The sequence below is a fragment of the Macrobrachium rosenbergii genome, chromosome 19 (genome assembly GCF_040412425.1).
Source record: "Macrobrachium rosenbergii isolate ZJJX-2024 chromosome 19, ASM4041242v1, whole genome shotgun sequence".
NCBI lineage: Eukaryota > Metazoa > Arthropoda > Malacostraca > Decapoda > Palaemonidae > Macrobrachium > Macrobrachium rosenbergii.
The window spans coordinates 36,474,157-36,501,292 of record NC_089759.1 but is presented as its reverse complement, the minus strand read 5'-3'; the positions used below and the strand labels follow the sequence as shown (position 1 = coordinate 36,501,292).

General features: G+C 35.7%; 1 protein-coding gene and 1 long non-coding RNA gene across 3 annotated transcripts in view; both read left to right on the top strand.

Moving 5' to 3' along the window:
- The window catches only part of LOC136848845 (midnolin-A-like), a 205,575-nt gene extending 194,065 nt beyond the window's left edge, over nt 1-11,510 (top strand). For both annotated transcript variants that reach the window (XM_067121629.1, XM_067121630.1), the window contains 5 exons: nt 476-532; nt 725-1,684; nt 3,786-3,984; nt 6,245-6,541; nt 9,166-11,510. In XM_067121629.1, coding sequence (XP_066977730.1) covers nt 476-532; nt 725-1,684; nt 3,786-3,984; nt 6,245-6,541; nt 9,166-9,452 — 1,800 coding nt within the window. In that variant the 3' untranslated portion in view covers nt 9,453-11,510. The remainder of the gene's footprint in view (nt 1-475; nt 533-724; nt 1,685-3,785; nt 3,985-6,244; nt 6,542-9,165) is intronic.
- Nucleotides 11,511-20,716: 9,206 nt separating this feature from the next.
- The window catches only part of LOC136848505 (uncharacterized), a 6,949-nt gene continuing 529 nt past the window's right edge, over nt 20,717-27,136 (top strand). Inside the window, exons 1-2 of the long non-coding RNA XR_010856041.1 lie at nt 20,717-21,207; nt 26,663-27,136. The exon at nt 26,663-27,136 is cut by the window's right edge and continues 529 nt beyond it. This is a non-coding gene — a long non-coding RNA (uncharacterized lncRNA). The remainder of the gene's footprint in view (nt 21,208-26,662) is intronic.

The following is a 27,136-nucleotide window of genomic DNA, read 5'->3' as shown; positions in this document are numbered from 1 at the left end:
AGATGCTGCTTTCAGAGGCAGTGACCTTTTAGGCAGTCAGAACATTCCCTGACATGAAGTAGTTTGTTGTTTGTCACAGGCAATTGGACAGATAATTAGCTATTATTTTCTCATGTGGCATCACTTAAACTATTAAAGGTGGGTGGGTGGATGTTTTAAACAATATTTTTGTTTGTTAAATATTTTTTGTGAAAGTAACCTTATATGTATTTAGTTTAAAAGATGGTTTTTCACAAATGTATTGAAAAATTATTGCATAATTTATATTTCACCTGCTATTTGAAGGCCCTCTTTTATCAAGACAGTTTGAACTACCTTGTACTGAAATGAGAAGCCACGTAATGTTGGCTACATTCAGCATTGTTTGATGATGAAGCCGTTGTTACTTAAGGTTATTTCAAATATAGTGCAAGGAGTAAATTTTGAATTTTTTGATGCCCTAAAATTTATGTCAGCTATTTTTTCTCCTTTTCAGACACAACGTCCTGAGCAGAGTGTTATGCAAGCTTTAGAGAGTCTTAATGATGGCCAGGTTTGTTTCTTAGTTTTCCCTTTAAAAATTAGTCAATTTTTATTGTTGTAATATCTATGCTCGCTCTTGTTGTAAACCTGCATTTATCTGTTTGGAAAAGATGTTAAGTAAATAGAAATATGTACTTATGTCACTTTACTGTTACTGATATGTTTAGGGGCTTGATCTTAGTTTCCTGTAATTCCTTTCCAGGTCAATGACTTTTTGACTGGAAAAGCGCCACTCAATCTAACCATGCGTCTTGGAGACCACATGATGCTTATTCAACTTCAGCTGTCCACTGTTTCTCCTAGTGGTTCTCGAAAAAGCCGTCTGCAGCCCTCCCACAACCATAGCCACAGTCACAGTCATTCTCATAGCCATACTCATTCTCATAGCCACACTCATTCCCATTCTAGCACTCATTCTCATTCTGGAGCTCATGACCACGTTGGAGGCTCTTCCTCTCCTTCATCCACCCATACCCATCCATTAACCCCACCATATGCCCCTCATACGTCTAGCACCTCATGTTCCAAGTATTCTCATGGTTATGCGCAACAGGTCTCTTCCAATGATGGCTTACCGGTGTCCTCGTCATCTGTGTCTTCATCATCAGATGCTTTGGTAACGCCTCCAGTTTCAGCCTCTGTCGTCCCTAGTCAGAGCTCACAATCTTCTTCCACAGCATCTTCGTCACGGGCGGCATCTCCCTCGTTACCCTCAACATCGTCGTCTTTGTTTTCAACTATGTCACCACCATCTAATTCAGCACCTCATCATGCTCACCACCATCATAATCTTTATCACCACGGTCTCGGATGTTCATCACCTTCATCTCCGTCGTCATACTTGGCAACTCCACCTCACCATCACCACCACCACCACCACCATCATCACCACCACCACCATCACTATCGCCCTACCCCAGGCCCCCCATCCACGCCCGTTAGCCCTACATCTTCCTCCTCCAGTGGTTCAAGTGCAAGCTCACCCTCAGGGTATAGTTTTGAAGGTGACCTTCCCATCAGAGGATGCCCCCACCGGGGAGAAGAATCTGATCCTAGAGCATCACTAGATACAAAGGCATTAGCTGAAGCAAGTCGTAATTTGACCCAAACCCTAAAACAACTGTCATCAGAGGTCCTCACTTCAAGGCCAGAGCAAAAAGAGGTAAGGCGTACCCAAGCAAATTTCTTGAGGGATGAAAAGAATCACATTAGAGTCAGCTGGATTTTGAAAAGTCATTTTATTAGACTTTTTTTAACAGTGGATAAATAAACAGAGGATAACTCAATCCACATTATCAAATAATGGAGTCAGTAACAATTTGTGTTATATTTTCTTCTTCCAAGGAGACTGATTTTGATTAAACCATTTAGCAGATTTAGATGAAAGTCTTAGCAACAGGGATTGGGTGATCGCCTTCAGGTGATTAACATTTGGTTGTATTAATGAAGATTTTATTTTTTTACAGAAACCACACTAAATCAACATCAGTGTCCAAATTATTTTGGAATAAATTTTTTCATTCTCAAGATAGTTTTTATGTCTCTGTTTGGAAGACATTAAAAAGTCGCATACTGTACTGTATATGTAAATTTTGTTTCTTTGTGCATGGAAAAAAAGTTACAGCTTTTCTTTGGAAATATTTTTTAAGGTAATGAACCACATTTCCATAATTGTACCTGCTGGAAACTGATGTAAATCCCAATTGATCATCATATGTAGTCTCAGACATGTACAGTAATACGTGGCCCATCCCCCTTTGTAGTGTTTTATGGGAAATTTAGGTAATTGCTGATGTGGACAAATTAATGCAATCTATGTCCTTTACTAAGATTCTTTGAATTCTTTCAAGTGTATAATTTTCCCTGCTCAGTAATTTCCATGCGTTTTATATTCGGGAGTTTCAGAGTTACATATCCAGTTTTTCTCTTCTCTTGGCCAACATTTCATAGTTTCTTGCCTTCAGTTTGCTCTGGATTCTGACGAATTAGCATCAGACTTGAATCAGTATTTCAAGTCAGTTTTTTCCCCATTTTTTTGCATGGTTGCAAATAATTGTAGTGTGAACATGAGAGAGTTGCTTACATGTGTAAGTGATATGTGTAGTAGGAGTGAAGGAAATAAAATAAAATAAATCCAGAGATAATTATTTCCAATTAAAAACCATTTGAAGTACATTTCCATGAAAAGTTCCATATGTAAGAAAGACTATAAGAATACTACCTACAAATATGAAGTATCTGATTATAGATATTGCAGTAAAGTATCCCATGGAAAAATGTAAAAGGCATAAAAGATGAAGATGCAAATATTTAAATACCCTGTTGCCAAACTGCCAAATATGATGAAAAATTGTTGCCAGTGTGAAATGGTAGTGGAAATCTTAGTACCGTACTGTACATTAACACATAGTTAATACCATAAAAATGCAAAAATATTAGGGAAAAGAGTCATTAGTCATGTTAAAATGCAGTTCATTATGTCATATTCGCCCATTCGCGGTATTTTTCACTGAGAAATATTCACTAATTACTGTATTTTCATATAATTTTCTTGACTAAATGCACTTTTTGATAAAACTATTAAAATACTCAGGTATAAGTATTTTTAGAGGGGTTTTCTTGTGTTTAAACTATCAAAATAGGCAGTTCTAGGTGTTTTTGAGAGGGGTTTTAAGTATTCACAGATTTTAGCTATTCCCGGGGGGGTGGGGGTTACGTATCCCCCATGAATACGGGGGTTTACTGTATATATACAGTATATATGTATGTATATTTATACATATAACCAAAAATCGCTGATAACTTTGGCACTTCTTCGGTAGCTTATCGGCACTGAAAAGCGCCAAAAAATGTCACCTTCCTTGTATAGTCATTTAATTGTCCTGTCCCTGCTTCTGAATGGTTGATCCTAATCCTTTGCAAAACCTCTTAAATGTTTAACCCTGTTTTGGCAGTTCAACTAATTCTTCAATTGTGTTGGATTCCAGGTACATATTTTTTTCCTTGTAATCCCCATCTGTCATTTTGTACGAGCCTACTTTGTAAACTTACTTTTATATTTCTTCAGTCTGCTAAGTAAAGGACGACAGTCGAAAGGTCTCGCAGCACTCCAGTGTTTCTCTTTCCTTCGTGGATTTTCTTTTATATATATATATATATATATATATATATATATATATATATATATATATATATACATACACACATATACATACAGCATTTGAATGCTCAGGTCGTTATAAGTAATGTATGATATTTTTCAGGAAAATCGGGCACCTCAGGAAGTCTCGGCTACTTCTCAGAGAGAAGGAAGTGGTAGCAGCAGCACTAGTAATACCGGAGGCAGTGGTAGTGGAAGTAGTAGGAGCTCAAGCACTAGTAATAGCAGTAGCAAAAAACAAGGTGCCATTATCGAGAGTATGCACCACCATGGCAAAGGGGTCTACTCGGGCACTTTCTCAGGTAACGAGCAGATAATTCAGGGTTGCAAGACTGACCGGTTTGGTTATCTCTTGGGTTTTTCTCTGGTTACTGCAATAGCAATGGTATAACATACAGATTATTAATTTTTTTGATGATTGCTCATAGTGTTTCAAGCACAATATTTCACGAGAAAAATCATTCTTGTTGTTGGGACACTGATATTTATATTGTTAATCATTCACTGCATTTAAGAATAGACTTGCAATCAGTAACTGTAGCTAATACTGTAGCTAATATTTCATTTAGGGCAGTTGGTCACAGGTGTTACCAAGTTTTTTCTTACACTGTAGATTAGTAAGATCTAGTGTGAGTGAGTGGGGCAGTCTGTCTAAAGTTGTTATTGACTTTGGACATGAAGCAGTTTATCTAAACAAACGATTTATAGATTTCTGAAATATAATATCAGAATGTAAGCAGATAAAAGTTAACTGAGTTCAGCCAAGCATGAGGTACGAAAGGAAAGTATGGAAACAGATATAACAATAGGCAACATATAGCTGCAGCTGTGAAGGAATATTGTATATGTTCTGTAAAACTTGAGTTGACCATTTTGGTATAACACGGACTGGCAGCATTGTTTCTCTACCCGTAATTAATCCCCCTGTGAGCCACGAGGTACCAAATCACTTTAGCTATTTTGAATATTTAGCAGTTTTCTTTCACTGTAGCTGATTTAAGTATTTAGCAGTTTCATTTCACTTAAGCTGATATTTGTATTAATCAATTTCATTTAAGTGGTAGGATTCTCTTTTTGTATATGAATAACAGTGCATGTAAATTTCTTAGTCATAATATTTTGTACAATGTGCGCACGCGCATGTGTGTGTGTGTGCGCGCGTCCACTTGTGCTGTAATTGAAAGACAAGAGCAGCTGTGTCTTTGGTAGCTGAAAGACGTAGAGCTAGGTAGGTGTAGCACTTAATGCATGAGGGAGACACTCCAGGGAATTGGTTAAAGAGTATAGATGTGTTAAAGTATTTTATTATTAAGACTTAGGGCTGCTTCAAAAAGGTTTTAATAGTGAATGTATATGGGCCAGGAATGGAAAGGGGTAAAAATAAAAAGAGAATGTTTTTGGGATCATTTGATTCTATGTCGTGCTGGGTTTGGAGAGAATGAAAAAGTAGTTGAGTAGCAATATTAATATAAAATTAGGTGGTAAAGAGTGAAATTGTCCTTTTGGGCTGATAAGGAGTTTCTCGAGTATATATTAGAATGAGAAATGATAAAGTATCATAGAAATGGTTTTAGAAAGGGGTTTGATTTCTGGAAATCCATGGATTAAAGAAATATAAATATACTTGGGAAAGAGAAAATTGTGAGGGAAGGACTTGGTTAGATTATGAGTTAGTACAAACTAGTTAGGAGAGCAAGGTGACTGAAGTAAGAGATGAGTGGTTGGAGGTGTCTGTTACGTCTCAATGGCTGATTATTATCGCTATGGGGGGAGGGATGCTCTAAGTCAGAGAAAGGACAGATGATGTTGCAGTTGTGGAATTAGAAAAGGGGCCATGTATGGAATGTAGAATAGTACTGATTGGGGATATTGAAGAGAAACGGCTGAAACTAGTGAAAGACTTTGTAAGTGTTTGCGAGAAGAGAAAGTTGACAGTAAATATAAGTATATAATTATGGTTGTAAACTGAAACCAAAAAAGATAGAACAATGAATTTTAATGTGAATTGCACGGTAATAGGAGCACTTCAGTTGTACAGGTATCAGAGAGTACTAATTATACTGGAGGATTGTAGGGGGAGAGAAGGGGTGAGGCATAGTATAGGTGAAGCAGGAGTAGGATGTGTGTAAATGATTAGTAAGAAACTTGGAGTGCCTGTGGAGGCCAAGGTTGGCGTTTATGAAAGAGCTGTCAAGCCAACTCAACTTTATGGAAGTGTAATTTGGAAGCTGAATACAAATGAAAGGAAAAACATCGAGGCTTTAGAAATGAATTATGTAGAGTATGGGAGATATGAGGAATTGAAAGCTTGCTTGTGACAGAGCTCTGTATTAAATTTCAATGTACTTTCACAAAGATATTGTTGATGTAATTGTTCGTTGCAATTCTCATGAAATAATATGAGGATTATTATTGCTATTGTGTATAGTTGTTTCTTTGTTGCTTTTTATTTATATCTAGAAGCTATGTTGAATACTCTGTTTGATTTCAGCAGTATTTTTTCATTGGGCAAAATCAGTTGCAATATTTATTTCCATTAATACATAGTATCCCATATCACAGGAACTCTCAACCCAGCACTCCAGGACCGGCAGGGACGGCCTAAACGGGATATTTCTACCATTATTCATATTTTGAATGACCTTCTGTGTGCCACACCCCAGTATCGTCGACATTCGAGCACTACTATTTCTGTAAGCACATCCACCCCAACAAGCAGGAGTAAAAGTCATTCAAGTGGCAAACGTCCATCACCATATTTCAGTGGAGATGCTTCAAGTAATACTCTTTCTCAAGATGATTCTAGGGCATCCGATAGTGAGAAAAATTCTGTTAATGGCACACATTCCAATGAACAAGGTAACCTTTTTCTGTCTCTTTTTTTCTTTTATATAAGAATTTTGTAGCAGATGTCCAGGTCTTACTCAGCAGGATAAAAAAAATAGATATGTTCATGAACGTTACAGTAATGTCACACTTTAGGTGGGAATTATATTATAATTGCTCATATTCTTATTCTCCAGTCTCTGACATAGATTGTCTTTGAAAATTTGAACATTTTGAAGGTAAAGTGTATAATCAAAGCATCAGTTTAAGTAATAAAATATGACTATTAGGTGACAATAGCTCCTAGGCCCCCCACCCTCTGAAATTAAAAAAAAATTAGATAGCATTACAATATTTATAAAACTGTTCTTCTTTCAAGAAGACAAAGACATTATTTACTCTTGTTAATTTTAAAATGGAAAGTAGAGCCCCATAAGGAGGGAATCTGATCAGCACACTGCAGTAACATTAAAGGACATTACAAGTCATTTGTTCTCTGGAATGAGAATTTATATGAATAAGGTTGCTGTACATTATTTCCCCCCCCCCCATTGTACACTACTAGGAAACTGCTTATACGTAATAGCTACCCTTACATAAAATACATTTTTACCAGATATACTTAACTGTGAGATTATTTTTGAATGAAACACACTAGAATATGTATAAACAGAATTAACAAAATATTGTACAGGACTGCTCTGTAATATTATAAATATATTACAGCGCAGTACTGCACCGTCTTAGCATGAAAATACGTTTATACAATACTATATGTGAGTGTTCTCTCTGTCTCTCTCTCTCTCTCTATCTCTCAAAAAAAAAATATTAAAGTAGAATAGTTATAGCAATGCTGTACACTACTGTAGCTAATGTACTAAAAATATGTACAATGTAGTAGTTTTGTGTGTGAATAATTCTCTCTCTTATTATGCCCACCATCCATCTTTATTCTTGGTGGCAAATAATTGTTGATGAGATGAAATGCAGGAGCTATAATGTCAGTGTATGAGACTGAGCAAAGTGAAATGTGCTATGGGTCTCCTGATGATACATTAGAATTGTCTTCTGCTTCTGGTAAGTTTGGGACACTGAACAGTGAAGGACTACTCATGGGAGCGTCTGGGATAATGCCAGAGCAGATGAAGTTTATGGAGTTTATTTTGTTAGTTCAGGTACATTTTTGAAAAACATTACCAATAGGAAGTTTTCTCTCTAGCAGTTTTTGCCTCATAAAAATGTTGCTCCAGGAGTACTAAGCCTTTGATAATCATGTGGGTGACTTTTATGCAGTGTTCCATCCAAGAATTGTATTGCATACCTTTGTCCATTAGGTTCTGTGCTCAGTAAAATATGTGATAAAATTTCTTTGCGTCCTTAGGACTACCTTTGTTTTCTTAAAATTTCTTCTCTTTGTCTGCACCCTCATCTCTCTCTCACTTGATGATTTTGTGAGTTTTGATACTTCCTATATTAAAGGTAGTGTGTGGCCTTTAATATGCCTTTTCTCTTCTTCAAAATCAAGTCATCAGATCCTTCTCCCCCAACTTCTCTTGCTTCTGAAAGAATTTTCTCAACATACCCATTGAAAACTTGCTCGAGAAGGAATTCTTCCTCTTTAGGAAATTTTTTGTTTTTGTACAAAGAGCACTTTACAGATCTTTTTCTTTTTGATAGGGTTGCCAGCATCACTGCATATTCACTGAGACCCTGTTTATCAAAAAAACATTCAAACCTTAGAAAAGTGTAACAATACTTTGCAACACCATGAATGCTGAGTCCCTGAGGCTAGAGGTAATGGTGGACAAATTGATGAAATGTGGCTACTCTCCCCTTGCAGGTTTCACCAAACTTATCAGTTATCAACTCATTGAGACATTGACTATAGTAGAAACCATTCCCACAGCAATAGAGTTTCTTCCTCCTCCTCCTCCTCCTCAGTTGATGCATACAATCAGAAGATGTAACTAGTTTCAGTACTATCAAGACATTTCTCCTACATGAGCAACATAAAGTGGAATGTACAAGACAAAAAGATCTACACATCAGAACACAGTGGTAGCTCTAAATCTTCCAATTGTGTTGTATATGCTGCAGTATCTCTAAATAGGAAAACTCATTCGTGATTATGCACTGTAGCCTCTTCTAGAAGAGTGGTGGAAGTATTTAAAAAATACTGTCCAATAAATTTCAGTGTCCAGCGAATCAAATACTCTCTTCATAAAATACACAATTGGCTATAAATGTTGAACTATACCAGGTAAAGCAGTCAAGTTTGTAACAGTTAGGGATAGATAAAATAAAAAATTACTGAAAACAATTATAATAAGTCCTCTGTAATAAATGAATTGCAGGATTTGTGGAATGATGAAGCCAATAGTGACAAATAAACATATTTTTGTATGAATGGCCTTATTTTCAGTCTACACTGGATGGCAAGTAATGGATACAAATCCCTTAAGAAAATTTTGTCAGAATCTTGAGCATTTAGTTTATTTCATTACAGAAGTTTTTAAGAGCATATAAATTGTATTAATTTTCTTTATTCTTTTGTAAGAACAATCTGTCTGGGTTGGCTGTGTGAGTTAAGGTTTTTTTAATTCAATGGTCTTGTTAAATTAATTTTTAGAACAAAAATGTGGTATCTTTTTTTTCAGATTCTGGTGATGAAAATCAGGCAACGAGAACTAAAGTTGAACAATTGAGATTTATAATGGAACAGCGGCGTGCAAGACGCAAGGCTCGTCGGGATGCTCGCGCACAACCTTACCCCCATGCAGCAGCAACTCCTTGGTCCACAAATAATACGGTTCCAACTCTTGTTACTACAACCAGTACTACCGCTAAAACTGCATCTCAAACTATGGAGGTTGATAATAGTAATGCGGACGGAACTGATCAAGCCACTTTATGTGAACTCAACTCTGAGACAGTGGTTGCTTAATGGTGGCTTAACACTAGAGGAATGATACAATGCAAGAAGCCTGTGAGTAAGATGAGGATTGTCAGTATAGTGGGCTTTAATTTGGATTGGCATTAGTACGTAACTTCCGCTCAGTTGCTAATTTTCAAAAGATAGATGAGTGTTCTTTCATTCAGCCAGTCTGTTTAAGCCTTTGCAAAGGGTTGCTCTGCTTGGACTGGTATTGTAGTTATGGATGGTGTATAGTCTGTGATTTAGGGTTGATTGTGTTGATGTAAAAACATGCAATACAAAAGCATTGTTTGATGTGCTTCCATAGTTGGAAAATGGCATGTAGGTCAATCACTATATTGTACTGTGCACAAGTAAAACTGTTATCAAGTGAGTGCTAAAACACAACTGAATGAAAAGAGTAAACCCAATTTGTCGTATTGAGATCTTTTAAAAGTATGCTGGGTTTTCAGGAAGCCTATACAGTATTTGATAACAACTAATCATGATACAGGGATTAGAAGCCCCCAAGGTTTTCCGTAAGTCAGTGAGGCCTAAGAAAAGTTTATTGTACAGAGGCAGTGGTAATGTTCAGGACATATCAAGTGGCTGTTTTGCCTCTTTTCAAGTGATTTTTAGGGGGAAAAAAGAAAGAAAAAAGTTGCAATGGAGGATGTGAAGTCTTCACAATGATGTTGGCATTTAAAAAAATAATTTTTTTATGTTGATCTTAGCAACACATGCATTCAGTGATGATATTTGTGAAATGCCATTGTTTTATGTTCTTTCATGTACAATTTGATTTATTCTACAGCCTTAAGAAAGTGGTTAATGACGAGTGGGCTACTGAAGCTTTAGGAAGAGGTATATATGAAGTTCATTAAAATTTCATGCTGTTTTAGCTTATGGACTTTAAAGTTTGTTCCTCTGAAGTTTCTGAGGTGTTATTTGAATTGAAATTGTAAAGAGTTCAGATCTTCTTTTGCATCCAAAATCCTTCTGATGTCTAGTAATCTTGAAATAATGTAATCACAAAATATTAATAAAATCTATAAAATACTATATGAAATCCAAAAATCTTAAGGGATACAGTTTTAGATTTTAATACAAGCTCTGTGTCCTTGCTAATAATAATTATAGGAATAACAGTAATGATGCAGCCTAGTTATTCATGTCGTGTTTGGCTTCATTTAGGATACTCTATGCAGTTTATTTAAAGGGTTTGTGTGTATATTGCAGTTTCATATTAAAATCTTGAACCAGACAGATTGAATCTACCTCGACAGTAGTAATTTGCACCGAGTTTAATAATGGCTTGCAATTAAATTTTCTTGTGATTGTCACTGGTAGAGAATGATGTTCAAAATATCACCTCATTTCCTATAGCACCATAGAAGCAGTTGCCATAGGTATGAATAGAATTTAATGAATTAATAAACATTTATTTCATTTTAAAAGATTTGTAGGTAGGTGTTTAATTGTGGGTGTACAACATTTAACATTTCCACAATTATCGGTTATATTTTGTTACTTCAAGTTCTTTCTTTTGTTTCCCTCTCTTGGAATTTATTGTCAGCTATAGTTTCAATATATTTAGGTTATATGAAAATAACTTCTTTATCATCAGCAATGGACCTCAGCTTCTACAAGTTTTAATTGTCCATAATACCACTGAGATGTAGAGATGACAAAGCTCCTGTTATCTGTGTGTACGTGATAATTGTATCCAGTCCGGTTTTACCTTCTTGTATGGGCCACTTCATTTCTCCATTTGAACTTTTTCTACAGATCTCCTCTTGTCAGAATGAAGGAAGGATCAAGTTGAGCATTTTGCAAGAAGGAATGTATATAATTTATACTTGATATTTATATTAGCAAGGTGTCCCATAATTTGTAGTGAATATAAAGAGGTTTGCAATAGCAGTTGATGTGGCAGAAGTCTCTGCTGTACATAGCACATTTTTTAAGCCTTGGAGATGCATGAACATCTTAGATCAAAATAAAACCGAGACTTTAACTCAGAGGTTTTGGGTAATTTTCTGGGAACATTTATATCTCTTCATCAGATCATATGTAACCCCTTCAAAAGAGAGAAAAGTAAAGTATTGGTCTTGTCCTCTTCTCATCCTTACAATGATTTGTATTTTCACTTCAATCTGGTGACTTTGTGATAATAAGAGTTCGTAATGGGAATACTAGGATTACTATTAAAAGTGCACAACCCGTAGATTTCTTAGAGTAAAAATGTACATTCTTGCAGTAAATTTTCAACAAGTAATTTTTCCCCCAATGAAATATAATTTTTTAGTGCTGAGCTGATATTTAATGTCTTGACTATTCCACAACCTACTGTGTTTTAGTGTTTATTTTTTTTTTATATCTTAAGAGAAATTAATCACAAACAGGTTTTAAATATTTTTCGGGGTGCAGACATATATTTTTTTTTTTGGTATAACATTAAAACTTCCAGTAGTATTGTATTTCTATTTAAAATCTGGTCAAAAGCTTGCACATTTTTACTCTTAAAAAATAAATGCTATTAAGACTTAATAAGTTTCTGGTAAGCAGATTGTCTCACTTAGAGGCCAGTTTACTGCATGTGTACCATAAGCTGGCTCAGGTTAATGTGAGAGTTTGTGACGATTGTAATTGAACCAGCATATGTGTGTGATCACTTTCATATGAAATATTTAGCATATAACAATGTAACGAGGGATTAACTTTGATCCTTTAGCACTGCTGTTACAACAATTGCAAAGGTAGACAGAAACTGTTCAATAGAATATTTGGGTGCATATTACTATTTACTCTTTATGTTTTCTATGTTAAGTGTGGTACCACTGCATTATCATATTTTATGAATCTTCCAGTTATTATTCACCCCTTGTTAATATTAGACTTGCATGTGTTGGTAAGGCCTCTTACTGAAAGTTAATGAGACTTATTAGCACACAGTTAGTCTAATACTGTACATGAACTACGGTTTAGCAAAGCTAAATTTCTTTTAATGTAATGGTAATACCTACCTATTTATTTGTTACCGGATTTTCTAAAAGGCAAAGATTATTGTTTCAGTCCTAGGCTTGCTGGTCAGTTACAGATGAAAGTGGACTGTTGTTTTCATGTGATATTAGGTAGAGTAACGAACAGCGCTTGTTCTTGCGTCAGGATTGTATTATCCTGGTGAAGGAACATTGCAAATGTATACTGGTGTACAGTTGAGTCGTATCAAAATTATCTTAAATTTTTTAAGTCATTCATGTTCGTCAATGGTTCTGGGTAGTAACTTATTATTTTGTGGACCCAGTGTGGTACACTAGAAGAAAGCGTTAAAAGTTGAGTGTTTCCTCCATTGCAAGTACAGTGTTACAAAGTGATGCTCAGCTTTTTCATGGATATACTGTACTTGAAAAATATTTGGTCTACCTGCCATCTTTTTTTAATGCTGTGGATATGGAAATCAATTGTAAAGTAAAAAAAAAAATGGCCTTTTACATGACTTCCAGAATTTACTGTAATAGGATATCGAAGAGCCCAGTTAGTGACACTAGTCTATATACCAGGAAAGCCCAGTATGCTTTTTACCACCTTTAATGTTGTTATAATGGACAAGGATTGTTTATTATATTGTAGATATTTTGAATTCCTTTATCCAGCAAACTATGAAACCAAAGACCAAGTTAAGAACATATAATACTACATAGTGAAATTAATAAAATTGGTAATTAATATTTAAATAAAATTTTTGTGAAAATGACATAATTGTAATTTAGTAAAAAAAAAAAAAAAAAAAGGGTCAGTTGAATGAGTATAAGGTAGCCAGTAAATTGAAAAAACACTGAAACCATTCATGGTTGTTTTGTTAGGCAAATTTCAATTTAACCCTCAGTTAAAATGATCCAGTCTTTCTGAGAGATGCGAAGCACAAACATTAAAACTGTTGATTATTTTCTATCACTTCACTCTTGTGGCATTATAGAACATTCTTAAGGTCAGACAGATGAAACTGGATTTGAATTTAATCCATTTTAGAATATTGTATGGAAAGGTATTCTGTGGTGAGTTTAAGTACAAGACTTAAGTTAGCATGCAAGACATATTTTTGCATGTCAACAAAAGGTATAATGGAAGCAGAGTAGCACATCAGTTTTTGGTACGTTTTGTTGTTATTTAAAGTTTTAAGTAAGGTTTGAATTGACTATTTTACTGTATACATTAACATGTTGAAACTTTTTTGACTTTTTTTTTTAATTGGTGGCTATTACAGTATGTGGATAAAAGTTATATTTGTAAATTGTAGTTATCATTGTGATTGTAAATAATGTAAACATTATTTTACCATTATCTCTCTGGAGAGCTGTCTTTGGTAAGTGTATAAGTGCAGGTTGAGAGTCTATAATAGATGTAGTGGTGGGAAGAATGTTATGGTTATTGATTGGTTAAGTACATTCTTGCTGGATGGGTCCTTTGTATGTGAAAGAAGAGCTGGTTGTAAGGTTTTACTTGTTCGTGATCTTGCATGGCTCTCTAATAATAAATCCCAGATGGTGTTGATTCAATAAGTTTTCTTGATTATAGAAAATGAAAAGTCTATGAAAAATTGAAATACTGTTGAGTTGGAATATATTTTTTCTCATTTTAAGTGAACTGAATTGTACTTTTTCATTGTTTGTAAATGTTATTGATGGTACTGTACAGTACATTATTTTCACTGTTAATTTAGCACATTGAAATTACCTTATTGATTCTGAAGGTAAAGGTGCATAACATGGGCATTTCATTTAACCCTTCATAGATATCACTGAGGAAACTGGTTCACAGTACTGTATGTGAGAAAATTTAGGGACGAGAAAAACGAGCATATACACATATGCTAGGTTTTATCCGGTTTATTGACTATATTAGTCTGGATAGAACTGGCAAGAGAGCCAGTGTTCAGTACTCAAAACTTAACTGCATTGGGAATCAGTTTCTCGTTTTGAACTCGGAAATAATTCCCATTTGCTCTTATACCTCATGTGGCTCATTGCCCTTTTATTACATCAAGTATATATTTGTAAAGAAAATATCAGGTTTAAAATAATAGCCACGGCTACAGGCAGTAAGAATTAGTGATATTCTATATTGTTGACGGTGAGGAATATTCAGTTTACAAAGCAGATGCTGCTCTTCTTTCTCTTTTGATTCTCACTTCTCAGTGATGAAAGTGGGTGTGTCTTAATCTTGGAATTTGCCTTCCCTCCACTAATACACTTGATTTTTTCTGTTCAACTGAATTTTTTTTAAGTCACTTTTAAAATGACCATAGACTATTTATGTAAATTTATTATGTTAGGCATGTTAGATTTTATCCAAGGCATATTCAGCAATCAGCGCTTCTCCATTGAAATTGACTGAATGTGTACGAGCAATTTGAATGAGGAATTTTTTGTAGAAAAGGAAATGGTCTATGTAATTAACTGCATTTAAAATTAATGGATAATCAATTTTCTAGCATGCTTTGCAATACTTCTCAGGGATTTCTTCTTAGTGCTTCATTTTCTGCGTTAAATTATGTTTGTAGACATTCAGTACAAAAAAATTTGGTAGGGTTGAAAAAATTGATATCTAGTGTATCAGGTTTCTTGCTGTCAAAACTGAAATGATTTAACATGGAGATTATTAGCTGTGGTGGTATAGTTTTTTTAGAATTCTCTGGAAAGCTTTAAAATGATGTTACAGTATACACTGTGCGGGTAAAAGAGTTGGACCAATGTCACATTTTCAATGATGATAATGATCTACAATTGAAACACTTCACAGTAAATGCCTATAATAATTTACCAATGAAGTCATGTAGCCAATGAAGCAAAATAGTTATACTGGTACACTTCATTTTATTTATTTGTTTTTTTTTTTTTTTCTACAAGTGTTGAAATACTGCGGAGTTTTATCTCATGGATCTCAACTTCTTGAAGCAGGGAAAAGAATTTTACTGCCTGTAACTAATGCTGTTAATGACAAAGCATCAGACAAAGAACGAGTAACTTTTCCACATTTAGCAAGAACATTTTAAGCAGAATCATCTTATCCACATCATAAAAATTGCATTGCTATTATTGCACAGGCAGTTTCTTGCCATGAGCAGTTTGCAAGAGCCTGTGAGGTTTGTGATTTGACTTTTTTCATTGGTTGATTTCTTTTACTCTTAGTCTTAAATATGAGCTAGGTGACCACTAGCCATCACAGTTTATTTGCTGTTGTTGAAGAGTGTTCCTGTCTTTATATATACAATCATTTAAGGTATAATTACTCACATTTTTTGTACAATTTGGTCATGATACCTTTTATTAAAAATTTAGTTATAAAGTCAAGAAACCTAAGAGACAAAATGATGACAATATGGTAATGAGGTAATAAAAGCATACTAACCCTTAAACAGTTCAGTTCAAGAATGAAAAAATTAAAGCAAAACTACACAATAGCTAGTTGAAAAGATAACAGATTGGTATTGTGTTGTAGACCAATTTTCTTTATAAACTGATTCAGATATTGGCAGGTTAGGTCAGTTTTTTTTTTTTTTTTTTTTTTTTTTTTTTTTTTTTTTTTTTAACGAAAATAGCATTGTTAAATTCTAGTCAGTTAATTAACGTAGGTTATACTGCAGGGTCTTATTGAAGAGGGTGGTTTTTTGAATAAGTTTTGTCTAAACTACTGCAGGATTAATTTTATATATTGCAAAGCACATTGCAATATACAGAATCAACTACACTTTGGCTTAGACTGATTTTCTAGACAAAGAGGTCATTCTCTCAAAATAAAATTCACCCGCCATGCTGAAAAAATGCAAGAAACTTGCCTAACAAAAAATTATTCAACCAGATTATTTTCATAATCATTCACCATGAACAGGATCAGGTGGCTGCATAACCATTGTAGACAAGCCCACCTAATGTTTACTAGAAACTCCCAAGCAGACAAAATATTTCAATTTCACATGGACCATACTTATTCTGCTACAATTAAATTAATGATTGAAATTATTCAGGGAAGTGTTCTTAGCAGCACACAATATTACCATATTTTATATAGTAGCCTCAAACTCAAAACATGCTGGACACTGCCAAAATACATACCTTGACTCCATCAGTAGGCTTCTAGTTCTCCAACAGTAAAAGCAAATGTAGTTATGTTTTATAAGGATATCATAGGGAAAAATGAAATTTAATGAGTGGGAGAGCCCCTCATACTGTACCCTTTAGGCAAACAAATTTCTAGGCTTCATAGTCAGTTGGAAAGCTCATATTGCTACACCTGTATGTGAAAAGCACTAGCAAAAGTACCTTGAACTGGAAACATTTCATTATCCTCACACATCATGAGTTGGCAGATGAAGCTAAATGTTATCTACTAATAATGAATTATGTAAGAGAAATGAATGTACAATTTAGCCTCACGAAATTCAATTCACATTATAGGATTCTAAATATTTGTCAGAGCAAATCAAACTTCAAATATAATCAGCCTTCCAATTTTAAAATTTACTCCTCTGGATAATATGCAAGATTCAAGTGTAGCTGTTAGAACTACTACACAAAAAATTACACTTGCTCATTAGAACATCATAAGCAACTTTCAATGGAACACTGACAAAAAGGTCCTCACTATGCGTTATACACAGACTGGGTCCTAATCTCCCACAAGTGTGAGATTCTCAGTTATTCATGGCTCTGTACCTTGTATTACATACCCTTTGTTTTCACAGAAGAAAATTTGTCAATTTTATAAAAGATAGAATATTAGAAAAATAACAGTCCAAAAATTTCCCTCGTCCAGTTTACGTAATAGCCTCAAAAAGGACACAAACCTGTCATAGGTGTTGAACTATGATAGCTCCCAGCTCATCTAGATATTAAAAGAATGAAGACTTCGGTGAAGCAGCGCGCTGAATGACCTCGGGGTCCTGGCGCTTGGCCTGATCTTATATTCCATTCCATTCCAGATGAAGTAGCCAAGTCTGTAATAAGTAATGCTAGATCAAGCCCTAAAGTTCTCATAAAAACCGTGACATAACTGCAATCGGTTAATGTTTAATCACAGGTTCTGCAGAATTGAACTGGCAGTCATCAGTACACAAAGTAGTGTAGAAATGGTGTTAACAAGTCTTACAACTGGACACACTATTGAGTCCATGAGTTTCTGATGGCTATTCATCATGATCAAGTTCTTGTATGTACGCTATGATTATTTTTAATGTCCGTGAATTTTGCTTTTGATACCTTTTTATTTATAAGGAGCAACAGTTTTAACAAAGGCATCCTTTCAGTCACCAGGAATTTGCCATACACCATTGTTTTGTGCAAACAGGTGACCTGCTAGTGTCATTGTCTTTGGCCGTAAAGAGAATGAGTCCATAACTTCAAAACGATGCTCTTCAACTAGACAGAGTGTAATTTTGCTCATTTATTTATTCACACTTACATTGTAATGTTAATTTAGTTTTGCTATATTACCTCATGATTGTCTATTTTTTCTGAGTTTCTTGATTTTAGGCACATTTTAAATTCATATTTTTTTTTTTTTTTAATTATGATGTGTATGCCACGAAGAAATCGGTTATGTTTACTAGAAGGTTCAGTACCTTAAAGGTGGCCTTTTAAATTCTTCTCTGAAGGCTTTGTTTCCTCTAAGAGGTGAAGCCTGTATTGTGTTCATATGCATACCCCTTAATTAAAGGAAAATAGTGGTCAGGATGCACAATTCTCTCCCCAAACTTGTTCACTCTGTGTCTGATGTCTTATTTTTGTTAGATAACTTGTATATTTACCTAAATATATATATCCAACAATTTGCAACTAGTGAGAAATGATTTGCAACATAACCTGATTCATTACGTGATGCCCCAGCTTAGGCACTTTCTGCATGTTCAAAACAGTAAGTTTCTGTTGTAAAATTTTACCTTTTATATTAATATTTTAGAGGAGTGCTGCGTAATTTAATCATTTCAGCACTATAATAGTAACTGTTAGAGAGCTTGAGGCTTTAGTTGGAATTTAATACAATATTGTAATATTAAAACTCATACATCTAGCATGTACATATAGGGAATCAATGCAGCGGAGATGTGTAGTAAGTAGTATTTCAGGTTATTCCCAAAATAACTGCATGCATTTCTAGTTTGATGTCCACGCTTCCAATATCATCTGAGTAATCAGCATTTTGCACATTGGTTTCCCCAATTTCCATGTACACCAAATGCTGTCTTACGATGAAAGTGTGATAATTTATGTCTGCGTAACATACAACTGTTGCGTTGCATCCAAAGCAATGAGAAAATGTATGATGAAACACTTGGCTAAAATGTCTTTTTATGGATATTATATGCAGGTTATAAATGCTTTCACCTTTGTCACTAGATTTAAGAATTCCCTCCCCTCCCCTCCCCTCGGTTCGAAGTGGAATGGCTGATGTGTTGTATTTTGAAAGGTGTGTAGATTCCCATGTCTGTTCTTCACGTTAATAAATCAGTATGTTAATGTGTCTTTTATTCGCCATTTTATAGAGTGTAACAGATGAGGCTACCGACCTACTAGTTTCATCTCCAATATGCCCTAGATTCTTGTTACCTTACCATTGGGCTTTGGGGACTTTTAAGAGAGAAGCTACCTAGACTCAACTAATACCTCAGACTGTGGTAATTGCTCTTAATTGTATTAATTAAGCCATATTTTTTTCCTCTATTTTTTCTGTCAGATGAACCCTTTGTTGACAACACACGTACATATTTGAACTTAGGGTAGATTCCTCTTAAAACAGAGATTGGAGTTCGATGATTTCAGTCTCCATCTGCAGAACTCGGGTACCCGACAAGGTAAAGTGATGGTAATGAGGGTAAGTTTTTATCAAATATTACCCCTTAATACTAGGTTCTAATTTACAATGCTGAGGCTAATGTTCATAATTAGGTATGTATAGGTTTTGTTCCTCCCCAGGTAGGACCCATCTTATTGTGATGATGTTAGAAAAGGCAAATGTTGCTATTGATATCCCTCCACCCCCTCCTACAAACTGAAGACAAATAATTAAGGCTAGAGGAGACGGTTTTAAACCAAGTCCTGTTATCACATTTTGAAACTTCAGTCTTGACAAATGGTCATGATTCTTGGTACTGAATTAAAACCAGGCACTGAGCAATCTTCTCCAAAGATATCCCATAAAAACCTTCAGACTAATAACTAATGAATAGTTGATTGAAACTGCCACAAAAATTCAATCTGAAGTATTCAAGAATATCTAAAAACTTTAAAAATAGCAAAGCATATATATATATATATATATATATATATATATATATATATATATATATATATATATATATATATATATATATATATATATATATATATATATATATCGGCGGACAGGCCGTACAATGATGCATACAATGAGATACATAAAGAATCTGAAATATCAACAAGTAATATATACGACGTGATTAATATACGTATGCAAAACGAAACAAGAAAGGAGAGGCCATTTGACGCCCCTACAACAGATGATGTTAAAAATAACTTTTCTTTTATCAAAAAATTCTGCACTAATGTATGATGATGATGATAATGTTCTTTTAGCTCTGGCATCTGCTAGTTTAGAAGATTTTGTTTAATTTAGCTGGTAAACAAGGTCTGACATTTTCCTCGCGTTACTATTAAAACACATAATCTTGTATCATTGCCAGTAACTTGCCACATTGTGAACAGTGTTACCATCGAAATATGTCCCTCTCTTGCCGACTGAATAAATATGTAGTACTAACCTGCAGAAAGGGTGTTTATTTACTCTAATAATGGAATAATGCCATAAGTAATATGAACTTTTTAAGTATGCAGTTGCATTGCTCATGATAATGTCAAATCTGGAGTCTGGGAAATTTTATGGTTAAAATCTCATCGAGGAGGGGTGGAAGTCTTTTTATCGTTTTATATTTGGTGATACTAAAAAGAGATAACCACTTTAACTTGTTAGCATAACTTCATCCCGTGTTCCCCGATTTCATCCACTGAATATAAGCCTGACAGAAACTTGTTGCAAATTTTGGCAAGTCTGTGAAAAAAAATGAGCAGAATTAAATCCGTGACCCGGCATTGTAATTTGTCAAACTGAGTGATCAGGATATTATAATGTCATGTGTGTGACTGGCTTCGGATTGTTCTAAATAAAATTAAGACTTCCTTCGTGTGAGATTCCTCTCTACATATAGGTAGATTGTTAACAGTACGCCTTTAAAATCAGATAACGTACCAAAACGAAGAGAAATACGTCGAAAGAAGGCGGACCATGGGAGCACGGTATCTGCCATCCGTGAAAATCCTGCCGGTCAACTACCTTTCCTTGTAGCCATTAATTTCTTGATTAATTTTCATTAGCTAGCAATACAAGCAGCTTAACTGGTAACACATATTAAGTGAATCCTCGCTTGTGCATATCTATGTAATGAGTGCGTGCATCTTCGAGTGTACAAGTGAAAAGTGAATTTTAACAACTAATTTGAGGACCAAAGACGATCCAGTGGCAGAGCAGATGTGAGACACTGCTCCTGGGTGACACCTAATCTGAAGTGTTAATTCGATTAAGCAAAGCTGAAGGAGAAATGCACTCCGAACGTTAGAAATACCCGAACATTCATCCCTTCAAGGAAAAAAGAATTGAAGAACAACTTTTTCTTCAAGTTACATCAAACGTTCTCATTCAGGTTTGAGACCAGGCTAGGCCGACCGGCATTGCGTCAAAATGTGGACGATGGAAGGTAAGCTTGTAACTAAATTCTTCATTGTATGACGACGTGGTTATTGTAATTTCGCTTTGTAATTGATGACGAGTACCAAATGGACTATTGTGGTAGATTTTGATGTCATTTTGGTAGATAATTTTGAATAGGAATAGGTGGGAAACTGGTTAACCTGCTTGACAAGGAGAAACAAAAGCTAGTCAGCGAGGGGCGGCATCCCAATCTCACCACCCCAAACCAAACTTAGGGCACCGTATCCATTCTACCCTAGGGTACTGTGCAAATGATAGGCAAATACGGAGATGCAACCTAACCTAACCTTGCCTAACCTCACTTCGGGAGACGGCCGCACAAAGTGACACGGCGCCATCGGACCTTCCGCCATATTAGGTACCAATCATTCTGGGATGAATGTCAAACAAAAGAGGGAAAATTTCACGTTATTGCGGTAGATTTCTCAGGTTATCTCGCCAGTACTGCGTTATATACACCACTTTCTGTAGCCTTCAATCAAAATATATATTCAGAAACCATATGCTTGTGCGACTGCCTCTTTTACATTTACGCTAACTTGATCAAGGGTTCGGGATCCAGTCTGACTTGAGAAACTAGACAAAATGCACCATTGCCTGAATGCACCACCAGCCTGGTCTAAATGCACCAACCACGTAGTCTGAATGCACCATTTTATAGATACAGTAGTATGAATGTACCACACTGCATAAAAATGCGCCTGTGGTCTGGTTGATTTTGGTATAAAATTTTTTTCATTCTTACAGTGGTTAAAAATCTCAAAGTTTTTAGCTTGTTAAAAATAGTTAACTAATTTAAAGAATAGAGAGTCTTGTTTCTTTCCTGAAGCTATTATATCATTCATCCTTTTTATTATATTTGATATTTATTTTATTTTATTTACTCCAGCTAAATCTGTAGGATATGAATTTTTCTGGCAGAAGTCTTAAAGTGTCTTGTTGGTTTTTTTAATACTCTGTTTTTATTCAGACTTTTTAAAATGATTCACTTTATCAAAGAAAATAATCCTGCAAAGTGAATGTTTAGAGTTACCCAAAGAACAGGTGTTAAGTGAATTAAGTTGGTGCATTGGGACCATAAGGAATCATGCATTTTAATTGGCTAGTTTTAATCTTCTTCTCATAGTATAATGTATTTGTTAGTTTTGTAATATTGTTACTGTATTCAGACTTTCTAAATGACTCACTATACCAAGGAAAATAATCCTGCAAAGTGAATATAGATACCTATATAGCCTAGTTCTGCAAAGAGCAAGAGTTATGTGAATTAAATTAGTGCATTGGGACCACAAAGAATTTTGCTATATGAAGGAAATTTAGGTGACACAAGAACCTTGCTTACATCTTCAAACAAATTACTAGAAATATTTGTGACTAATTTGTTTTGAAATTTAACGTTCAGAATTTCATTTTCGGCATTAACTCTTAAAAACTGAAAAAGCCTAACAAAAGTTGATTCTGTGAGGTATGAGAAAAGAGAAATTATTTCATCAGTCACACAGGCGTAGGCATATTGCTTGTAGACTTTTTATTGAAATTGTACAAAAATAGTGGCAAAGTAGCAGCAAAATAGTTTTAGGCTGATCTCTGCCACCGTTATTTGAACAATTTTTAAGAGTAATTGAGGCTTTATTTTTGCATGAAATTGTAGCCTCAGTAAAGGAGAAGAGGTGCCATTAATTGAGTTTAATGGTGGTTTTTCAATAAAAGTTTTTGTAATTCTTTATACTGAACAATTTATCACATTGACTAATATGTATAGATTTTACTTTCCATGTGTGAGGAGGGGTTGGGAAAACCTCAGTAACTACTAAACTAGAGGAATGCTTGATGAAATACGGTACAATATATGTAGTCAAGAGCATCAGATGCCATATGTACCTAAAAATATTAGAAAAAAGTTTCTTCATTGTCATTGTTCTTCAACTGACCAACTCCTGACCTTGAATTATGTACTGTAGTGGGTTGGTTTCTGTACCACAAGAGTGAATGATTTTAGAATATAATTACCTTATTTTGCTAAACTGGACAGGAAATTGATGCTTTCTCTCACTACATGTTTAATTACCCGTTCTAAAGGTGGTTATTGGAGTATACATCTTGAAATTTGATTTAATATTTTTGAAATGAACCTTACCTCTCCATTATATAGCTTTTACTTCCACGCCAGTGGTAGTTCAACAGATTGAAATAAAAAAAAAAAAAACGCTGTTTTCTATGAATATCCATCTTCTATCCGCCTACTCTCCCCCCCCCCCAACCAGGGGACCAGTAGGTACAACACTCCTAGCCAGTTAGTCTACTGTCACTGGTTTTAGTAGGAGTTCGTCAGATTTAATCGGTTTTCTGTTGGTTTTTTCTTTTATTTTTTTGATATTCGTTTGGTAAGATCTTGTAAGTCAAGAGTTGCCATAATAGGCATTATTCCAGTTTTATTGGCCCTCATGATATGCATTTGCTGAGGGAAAAGTAATGATTGTATAACTATACGAATCGTAGTTGAACTAAATGCTGTAATTGATTGCGAACGAAGTGAGCTTGTTAGGTTGTAGAAACAGTTATAGAGGGTAATAATAGTAAAAGACAAGTTAAAAGGATGCATGTCTTCTCAGCTTCTCCATCTAGCATCTGCTTAGGTCCTATACTGTTCCTCTTCAATCTGTACTTCAAATGAGCTTCCCATCGATTCAAAGCATTAGATTTGATAGGATAGAGTAATTTTTTATTGTTATTATCATTGTTTTATTTTATATTTGTAACTTACCAAGTAATTACATAGCTAGTAGTTTCTACTTTAACAGCAGCTGAAGGTTTGAAATCCGTGGTAGCGCCCTATTGTTTTGGTGTAGGTAAGTGCCCCGCCCACTTCCGGGCGAAGTATTGGTACAACATAGCTGAGGACCTTACATTACAGGACTCTCCTACTACTGTTGCTCTTAAGTAGGCTATATACACCCCTAAAATGCTTATAACTGCCTATTTTAACAGTTCATCGCCAAACTTGACAGTTGAAACAAAAATATACCTCAGACTATCATCCCAGACCACCCTAATATAATTTCAAAGTAAATATTTTAAAATCATCTTATTTTAAAATGATTTTTACTGTACAGGTACGTATTTTAGAATAGTACTACTGTATATGCCATGTCTAAAATGCATGGGTAGTTTAGATCGACCGGACACGTACGTACAGATAAGGTAGGCTTTGCTGAAGACAAGGCAGTTATCTTTGCCTTATTTTGGGCTAAGTACAGTTTTGGGCTAGGACCTTACCCACAACAATATCATTGCCTAACCTGGAGTCACTAGGGCATGAGGAACTTGACCCCTTGGGGGTCCAGTACTGTCTGTAAGGATTGCTGGCATTGCACTAAAAGGATTAAGCCTGATGTAAAGGTTCAGTGTTTAGTGATTGCAAACCAGAGATTCTGAAGAGTAGGAGTGTAATTTCGTTTTCATTGGGTTCTTGGTTAAGGACTTCTGTGCTAATTTCCATCGTTAATGGAAGCTAAGCCACTGGACATGTGAGCAATGGCTACAACTTATAAACTTGAAAATACTTATCCTTGGATAAGATATTGAAGTCACTCAGTGGCATGGTAATCTTGTATTTGCTTTGGTTCATCTTCATGGTGCGGAGATTAAATACAATTATTGCAGAGCATTAACTCCTCTAGTTTGTGCAGGGGACATTATGTCCTGAATCAATAGGTAGCCTTGTTTGGTCTGCTGCCTTTTAAACCTGGTTGTGGTTTTTGGGAAGCTTGAAGGTACACGGTGTTGAGTATTAGAAGTATATCTTTTTTTACATATGTGCTTGTTAGTTATCCATCATTGGCTCTGCAGGGTTTTGGCACAGTAACCCTATCCCTCCTTCTGCTGAAGGGGGCATTCTCCAAAGAGACCTCGGCTATCTTCGTGATGAGGATCTTGTACCTGAGTGACAATCCTCCTAGGATGGCATTAGTAGCCTATGGATAGAATTCACTGGTTAAAACAAACACTTGTTTTGTAGAAATATTTTGTTACTAAGTAGCCTTTAAGGGTTGGCTGATTTTCACTTTGCCCACCTCCTTTTTCAAATGTGGGAATCAGCTGTATAATGGAGAAGTAAGGTTCATTTCAAAAATATAAATACTTAATTTGAGATTTATTTTTTTGAATACTTACCTCTCCATTGTAAATTGCCCTTCCTAACTGGTGAGTTGGTGCATTATCCTTTGTGGCTGGGGCTTCAGCTGAAGAGATGACGCTGACACGGTGACTTCGGGCTCAAAGACATCACAGAAAGGTGGCTGGGAACTCAGCTGGAGAGATGATGCTGGCACGATGTCATCGGGCTCGAAGATGTCATAAAAAGGGTAGCTTCAGGATGGGACAACAAATATTGTTTCTCCCAGAATCCAGAGATTGTGCAGATGGAGGGCAGAAAGGGCTGGCTGCTTCTCGTCACAGGCAGGAAGGGCTGACTGCTGCTTCTCGTCACAGGCAGGAAGGGCTGACTGCGGCTTCTCATCACAGGCAGGAAGGCTGACTGCTTCTCCTTGTCACAGGCAGGAAGGCTGACTGCCTCTCCTTGTCACAGGCAGGAAGGACTGACTGCTTCTCCTTGTCACAGGCAGGAAGGGGTCACACGTGTGACAAAAATCGCTGGTACTGATGGTCAAGCCATCTGAAGGGGGACTCTTCGCTTGGCATCTGAACATTGCCTGGCCGACCTCTGGTTCTATTGCTTGACTTCTCTCTAGTGGGCAGTTCTATGGAAGCTTATATGGGTGGGGCTAGTGATGACACCAAAGGCGGACACCGAAGGCGATCGTCATCTTCATATTAAGAGATTTGTTAATTTCTGCATGCTTATAGGCTCTTCAAAACAGCCCTTCGGTCACACCATACAAGAAGCATCTAGAACCCGTATAAAGAAATACACACAGGACATGATGAAATTTTGTTCCAACATGGTGCAACTCATAAAGACGTTGCAATGGGGCCACGTGGCTCTTGTTTGAACAGGAAGGCGTTGTCATGGGGGATCCAATGAGGCCACGAAGCAATGACATTTGGTATTGACAGGGGATGACAACACTGGGCTGGACCTCACCACTACAGTCACGTATTGGAAAAGAGACGTTTCCTTTTAACATGTTTTTCAGCTAAAATAGGCTATGAGTGTTTGTAGCTATCGGTCCCCTTGTCGGGGGTGGGGAAGTAAATGGATAGAAGGCAGATATTCATAGAAAACCAAGTGTTCTGATTTTTTTGCTTCAATCTATTGAAGTACCGCTGGCATGGAAGTAAAACCAGTATAATGGAGAGGTATTTGAAAAATAAATCTTAAAATTACTATTTGTATTTGTGTTTTTTTTTTTTTCTACATTTCCATAGTGATATGATTATTGGAAGTGCTTATTGGTAGAGTATTTGCTTATCCTTTCCAGATGGCGAGTTGTTACTAGAAGTTTGAAAATTATGCTGTTTACAATTTTGACTAGATGTTTGCAGTTTTCTGGATATTCTATCTTTTTATGAACACATGAAATGTGTTTATAGTAACAATTGTTTTAGACATCACAAGAATGAGCACCCTTACCTTCAGTGGCAGTTCATCGCCAAGCTACAGTGACACAGAAAGTATTGAAGTAGAAGAGTTGGAAATCGTGAGAAGATATAAGAGAGATATTCACATAGGGAAACTGTTTTATTCGTTTAAAAGAGAAAAGCAAATAGGTGATCACCATTCGAAACTCCCCTCGAAAAATATCCTCCCTCAGATCACAGATGCAATTTTACCAAGAGTCAGTTGCACTGATGCAAGGAGTACAAAGCTTGTCTTATCAGACAGCATTTCTGCCTCACAAGTAAACATGGATGCTCTAAATGAGAGCAAGAAAGTACCAGAGGTTGAAGAGGAG